The 7524-nt window shown below is 43.2% G+C and overlaps 1 protein-coding gene across 6 annotated transcripts in view; it reads right to left on the reverse strand.

Annotated features, from left to right (window-relative positions):
- The window catches only part of Pdpk1 (3-phosphoinositide dependent protein kinase 1), an 87782-nt gene that overhangs the window by 23723 nt on the left and 56535 nt on the right, over positions 1–7524 (reverse strand). For all 6 annotated transcript variants that reach the window (XM_005391417.2, XM_013517783.1, XM_005391419.2 and 3 more), the window contains 4 exons: positions 6378–6446; positions 6043–6139; positions 4477–4650; positions 2852–3069 (listed from right to left, as the gene is read on the reverse strand). In XM_005391417.2, coding sequence (XP_005391474.1) covers positions 2852–3069; positions 4477–4650; positions 6043–6139; positions 6378–6446 — 558 coding nt within the window. The remainder of the gene's footprint in view (positions 1–2851; positions 3070–4476; positions 4651–6042; positions 6140–6377; positions 6447–7524) is intronic.

The following is a 7524-nucleotide window of genomic DNA, read 5'->3' on the forward strand; positions in this document are numbered from 1 at the left end:
TTTTTTTTTTTTTTGGGAACCAGGAATCGAACCTGGGGCCTTGTACATGCAAGGCAAGAAGGCAAGAGCTCTACCACGGAGCCATATCCCCAGCCCAAAAACTCTTGATTAAAAAAAATTTTTTTTTTTTTTTGGAGACAGCATCTCACTAAGAAGCCCAGGTTGGCCTTGAACTTCTGGTGATCCTCCTGCCTCAGCCTCCCAAGTGCTGGGATGACAGGCATGTGCTACCATGCCTGGCACATAAAATTTTTAATACTATTGTAGTCAGAGAAGTATACTTACTTCTTGTATTTCCATGCAGGGACAAGGAAAATCTCAGGGTTTCAAAATGATGATTTATTGCATGATATAAAATTACAAAAATTATAGTAGGCATATTTTAAGATCTCACATTAAAAGTTCAGTAGAATACTGAGAATTTATTAATCTCCAAAAATGTACATATGTGAACTATAAATCTACTACTTCAGAAAATTCTAAGCTAGGCATAGTGGCACACACCTGTAATCCCAACACTTGGGAGGCTAAGGCAGAAGGATCACTGTGAGTTTGAGGCCAGCCTGGGCTACCTAATGAGTTAAGGCGAACCAGAACTATATAGCAAGATCCTGTCTGGAAAAAAAAAAGACAAAAAGAAAACAAAAATTCTAGAAAAGCAAAAGCACACACTATCAAGATAACATCTGCGCTACTATAGGCACTGAAAAACTCCACTGTATACTATCAGAGAATAAAAGTAAAAAAGGTAAGTATCATCTGAGAATTATTACACACACTTAGTTTTTGTCTCACCCTGGGGACTCTGTGGCCATACCTTGAAAATCACTGTTTATGAAAGGAAGGAAGGAGGAAAAGGGACATAAAAAGAATTAAGATGTGTCATGTACATGTATCAACTACTCATAAATGTAATCATTATGTACTATAAACATGTACTTGTAAAAAAAAATGTTTTAAAATACTGTTTAAAGGACAAAGTATACTAAGTATGGTGTTACATGCCCATAATCCCAGCTACTTGAGAGGCTAAGGCAAGAGATCACAAGTTCCTGGCCAGCCTGGACAACTAAATGAGACCCCATCTCAAAATAAAATTTTATTTTATTTCATTTTTTTTGCTTGTTTGTTTGTTTTTCTTCCAGTACCAGGAATCGAACCTTGTGCTTGCCAGGCAGGTGCTGTGCTGCTGAGCTAAATCCCCAGCCCCTAAAATAAAATTTTAAAAAGGGTGAGGATGTAGGTTCGCAGTCCCTAGGTTGAATCCCCAATACTGCAAACAAAACAAAACAAAACAAAACAAAACAAAACAAAACAAAACACCAACCTTTTTTCATATCCTTAATAACATTATTTTAGGAAACAAAGAATTAAAGGACAAATTTAAACTCCCTATAATTGTAGCATATTTCTGAGGACTGACATTATACTCAAGTCTTTCTAGAGACAGTAATTTCTAATGGTATGACATCCTAATTTTAGCCACATGTATGCTTTTCCCTCCCTCTGGACTGTGCTAAGAAAGCCACTGAGAGCTCAACTCCTCTCCTATTTTTGAGTCAGGATCTCATAATGTAGTGCAGACTGGCCTTAAACCCACTTATGTAGCCCCAGGCTGGCTTCAAACTCACAGTGATCCTCCTGCCTCAGCCTCCCGAGTGCTGGGATTACAGGTGTGTGCCACCATACTCAGCTTAGCTCCTTTACCTCTCATTCTTCCCCAAAAGTCCCTTGAGCCCTGTGAACTTTCTCCTGTCTCAGTGAGCCCTCAACTGTTTCCTGTCTGTCTTCTCTTTCCACCTCATCCTACTCCATGCCTACCTGAGAGATCTCCACTGCCCTGGACCACATTCTGCCCATAAAAAAGCACTAAAAGCATAAAAACCTCTTGAATAAAATGTAGGTAAAAATATTGAGGCCATTTTCAACAAGTCTAAGATGGAAAACAAAATAATAACAAGTTTAGTTTTGTAGGAACATGTAACTTCCATCCAAAATACACCATTAACAGACTGAAGAACATATTGGAAGGAAAATTTTGACAAAATACACAATACATAATATCTTTCATACATATGGCTCTTAAAAATTGACTTTTAAAAACTGCAAAGAGCCTGGCATGGTGCACATGGCTATTATCCCAGAACTCAGGAGGCTGAAGCAGAAGAATTGCAGCAAATTCAAAGCCAGCCTCAGCTACATGGAGAATTCAAGGCCAGCCTGAACTATAGAGCTAGACCTTGCCTCTACATAAATAAATGAATGGATGAATGAATGAATGATGCAAAGTACACAAAGTACCTCAAAAAAGTAAACACAAATGCCTAGTGAACATAGAAAATGTCTGCCTCAATATAAACAGAAATCAAAACCTTAGAAATCCTCTGAATGCCTCAGCAAAGGACCGTAGTTATTTCAGTCACAGACAGCTCACATCTGACAAAGCAGGGGACTGTCTGCAGCCTTGCCCTCTGGAACTAGGATACCTGAGTCTACTCAACCCTTAGACCCACAGTCTCCTAAATATCACATTCCAACCACCCCTTGAGTGTCCTCTTTTTAGGAGCATTCAAATCCCAGCACTTAGGAGGCTGACTCAGGAGGATTGCCATGAGTTTGAGGCAGCCTGGGCTACGTAGTGAATTCAAGGCCAGGAACTACATAGTGAGAACCTGTCTTTAAAGACAAAAAAAAAAAAAAAAAAGAGCACTTGAACAGCTAGGTAGGCAGCTCAAGGACAAGATGTCACTATGAGCCTCACTCAGCATCCCTGCTGGATACCTGCTGCACTGCAGGTATCCAGGCTCACTGCATTTATATACAGAGGTATATTTATCCCTATAATTCTTACCAAGGATTTCCACTGGCTTGCTTCTCCAATAATAATATCTTCTCATCTTCAGAAAACTGTAAGTCCAGTTCAAAAGAATTAGTGTCCAAATCATGGATGTACTGCTCTATGTTGCTGCCCGACCTATGGGGCAGGCTGGCATCCACTGCAGACAGGGAATGGGAGGAGGATGATGATGATACTTGCATGCAGCCAAATTGGCTTAGGAGATTATCATACTGTAGGGAAGAAGGAAAACAAAGAAAGGTGCCTTAATTTGCCTCTTGGGTCAAAACCCCACACAGCATCTATCCCTGAGGCCCTCCCACACCTAGTGGGCTCATACACACAACCAAGGCAGATGGCCTGCCTGTCTCTTCTGGTAAGTGTAGAGAGATCTTATTCTCCTCCACTGACCTATCGGGCTGCTAAGCTAAGGCAGTAGTGACTTTAGTGTAGCTCTGGAAGAATTTTAGGTACAAGCTAAAGTTCCTTAGTCAACTGAAATGGAATTCTATGCTCAGGAACTGGCTAGAAAATATTTCAATGCCAATCAAACCAGAAAAATGTGTATCAACAATAAAGAACTTCTAAAATCACTTCTAAGTACATTGGGGTCACAATGGAAAATGATAAAAAGAGCCCAGATAGGACAGGCATGGCAGTATATGCTTGTAATCCCAGCCCTTGAGAGGCTGAGGCAGGAGGATTGGCATGAGTTCAAGGCCACAATAGGCTACACAGTGAGCTCAGGGCTGGCCTGAACTACACAGCAAGACCCTGGCCACATAGTGAGTTCAGGGCCATCCTGAACTACATAGCAAGACCCTGTCTCGAAAAAAAGAGAAAGACCAGGCATGGTGGCACACACCGGTAATCCCAGCACTTGGGAGACTGAGGCAGGAGGATCATTACAAGTTCGAGACCAGCCTGGGCTAGAAAGTGAGCTCAAGGCCAGTCCGAACTACATAATGAGACCTTGTCTCAAAAAAAAAAAAAAAAAAAAAAAAAAGAGAGAGAAAGTTTTAGTAACAAGGTAATAATAAAACCGTGTGCCTATAGTCAAGCTTTGGGAGATAAGCAGCTCAAAGTCAGTGACAGCTACTGCTCACAGACCCTGGAGCTGCATCCTTCAGACTAGGCAGGCCTGCTCCTGCTGAGCATGGATATGCACTGACTAGGAGCTACCCTCCAAAGTCACATGTCCAAAAGTTCAAGGCAGGAGGGGCCCAGATATCTTTTAAGAGATAAGCAGCATTCACAAATATCTTAGACACAATTATAAAAGCACAGAGCCAAAAGCTGCCACCAGTGAGCCCTGGGCCAGGAGCCCAGAGATGAGTGCAGGCAGGGTGTCATGCCCTCACACAGCATGAGCCGCCAGCTCCACCCCTATGGGCACAACTCATCACACCACTCACAGCTGAGGAAATGAGGAGCAAGACTTAGCCCTCCCCAGGCCTGCTGGTCACAGCTACATAGCAGGGAAGTGTCCAACCACTAATACTCTGTAATGCTGACTCACACTAATCACACAAATCCATGTCCCGTGGCACGAGGGCATGGACCCCTTGTGTGCAGAGGAGACATGCCTTGTGGCATAAGCAGTCCTCTCTGCCCAGACTCTCCCATGGGTGCTGGCTTACATTGCCATAGCAGTCCTCGTCGTCCTCTGACATGGCTGGTAAGTAAGCTGTGAGCTTCGGGGGTGTCTGCTGGTGCAGATTCTCCCATGTGATGGATTCAAAGAATGAATGAGCCTTGAGAGGTTCGTACCCTTCCATCTCTTCACAGCCTAACCGCTTTGTGGCATCTAAAACCTTAAGTGATAATCAAGACAAGTTACTGTCAGAGTTAAAACATAATTCTGACAAAAAGGATGTTTTTGAGCAAAATTCTTTTAGACTCTTAGTACCTCCTGAAGGACCATGCCAGGCCTGCTTTTCCTGCCATGGGGGCCCCAGGCTGCTCTGGGTTCTTGCCTCACCCTAAGGCTCTACCTCCTGCCTCCCACAGATGAAAATAAATTTAACATCAACTTCTTCAAAATATAGCAAGCAGAAAGTATTCTTTTAAAATACATAATTACAAAAAAAAAAAAAAGTAATTATATGGTTAAGTTCAAAGCCAGGCTGAACTACATAGCAAGACCCTATCTCAACAAACAAAACAAAAAATAAATAAAATATGCAGTTAAAACAAGCTAAGTACGGTAGCACATGCCTGTAATACCAGTTACTCAGAAGGCTGAGGCAAGAGGATTGTGAGTTCCAAGCCAGCTTGGGCAATTTGGCAAGATGCTATATCAAAATAATCAAAAAAAGCTAGGGATAAAGCTCAACAGTAAGTGCTTGCCTAGCATGCACATGGCCTTGGGTTCAATTCCTAGTATTACAAAGAAAGAAAGGAGGGAAGGAAGTTAAGAAGATCCTACAACTAGAGGGGAAAAAAAAAAGAAATGACCAGCTCTAATAGCAAAAAGAACAAAAAGCCTGGACAGCAAACTCTTATAGACATGATGCTCAATACCCCTGTCTCTCAAAGGGCTGCAGTATCATTTCTTCCTGGAGATAGAAAGAAACAGGGGGGACAAGAAGCCCTGTACCCACCAGACATACATGAAAGCAAGCCCAACTCCCACCAAAAGAAACTAAGGAGTAAGTCAGAGGCGGGTGGGAAAAAGCTGATCCTGAAGCTTGAACTGATTCTGCTCCCAAGATTGAGGTAAGAAGGCAGACAGCATCTAAAGCAACCAGGCCCAGGACACTTTAGTTTCTGGAATATAAACTGGTATTCCTTTCCCAGGTCCATCTGTTTTTATTTCATTACCCGGGTTGATCTTTAAAGTCCGCATGTAGCTTACTATAAAGTTGACATCAACAGACATCACTGAAGTAGCATTTAAGCCATCTGCCACTGTAATAAATCCAGTTGCACCAGCAGCAGTAACTGAAAGAGCTCTGCAATGTTGATGAGCACATGCAAAATGATACAGTAATTTCCTGTCTTATTAAAGTCAACCAGGCACTTTAAAAGTGAAAGGAATTATAATGAGGTGAGATGCAAGACATGACTGTATCTACAATCTCTGTCAACCCTGAACATACCTGTCCTTCAACCCAGCGGCCTCCAGGAAGCTCCTTCAAGCACAGGGTCAGAGAATGCAATGTGTGGCCAGGGTCTCCTTACCAGAGAAAATTCAAAATGCTTACCAAGAGTTTTTCCACGAGGTCTCTTGCTTTAGGGAAGAATTTTTCTGGGAAGTCATATTCCAACTTAATGATCTTCTGAAATATAAGATACTCATTTCTATGAATTAAAAAAAAAAATCATTCAGGGAGGATCCTTCAAGCCTCCAGTACCAGGTACAACCTTCCTGTGACAAACCAACATTACCCTGCCACCCACAAGCCACCACATCCTATGCACTTGAGAGCCACAAGGGAAGTTCCTCCTTAGCCCACCAGTCCCTGGAACTGCTCTCCCACTCTGCCAGGAGGAAGTGTGCTACGATGGGCTCAGGCTTGGGAGCCAAAGTGCTTCTTACCCGGCTCGGAATGGTGGGAGTCCTGCCACAAGCTGGTATATTATACATCCAAGAGCCCAAAGGTCTGAACTTTAAGGTAGGGAAAAAAGCAAAGAAAAATGGCATTGGTACAATTCAAGTGACAAGCACAGTTCATTTTCTACTCTGTCCATACTCCCCCAGTTTCAGTCTCTAATGTATTCCTGTCCCTTAGGACCAGACAGGTATGAGGGTTGAACCTGCCCTTCTAGGGAACCTCCACTGAAATCCCGTCTCAGAGACTGCTGCACTTAGTAGGCACCACCAGCCAGCCTTTAGCTGGGCCTCTTGCACTGGTGGCTGACAACTTCTAAACATGCACAGTCCTATCCTAAAGGGAAAGCAGCATTCACTGCCCATCGAGGAGCAGCAGTAGCAAAGCTGACCCCATCTCCACACGGTGGTAGAGTTGAAATTAACTCATATCCTTTCCTGACCAGCCTGTGCTCACCCGAGGATAGGTGTATACACAAACATGCCTCAGGGCAGAGGATCATCGACCATCCATAAAATGGGCACAAAGCAGGCTCTGTCCTTCCCCTCTTGGACTCAGTTATGAAAAATACTGCCTGTCCTTTATAAACATGTGGATTATCCATTTTAACAACAAAACAGTTCAGTTCTAAATGTCTCTAAGTCATTTCCAGAATGTAGCTAGATGTTCTAAGTCCCCAGCTATCAGGGACCCTGACTGAGGTTGCCACCCTCTCACCTGAAGGCAAAACACTCTCCCACATATCCAGCTCTCCTCCCCACCCTGAGCATGCTGAGATGGTTTATAGGCCTTACTCCCTCTGAGTCCTGCTTCCTAGTCCCCTCAACATTGATCTCAGAGGCTGCTGACAGTGACCTGGTACTCTGCAAGATGAAACTGTATACTGTGAGTGAAAGCCACTGCTCAAGACAGAGAGACCAGCTGCAGTGCAAGGCCTTGGGGGAAGGCTCTGTCTTGGCCCTGGCATCCGCAGTACCATAAGCTGGTACACAGGTGAAGTACTTGGGGTGGGTTTAAAAACACAACAGGTTAGAAACCTGAGTCACGACAGAATGAAGGAATGAATTTACATTAAGCTCAGTCACTAGCTCTTAAACTTGGCTTTATTTATGTAAAGTAAGGAGCACAGCAAAA

Source organism: Chinchilla lanigera, unplaced genomic scaffold (genome assembly GCF_000276665.1).
Source record: "Chinchilla lanigera isolate Chin_1 unplaced genomic scaffold, ChiLan1.0 scaffold00041, whole genome shotgun sequence".
NCBI classification, from domain to species: domain Eukaryota; kingdom Metazoa; phylum Chordata; class Mammalia; order Rodentia; family Chinchillidae; genus Chinchilla; species Chinchilla lanigera.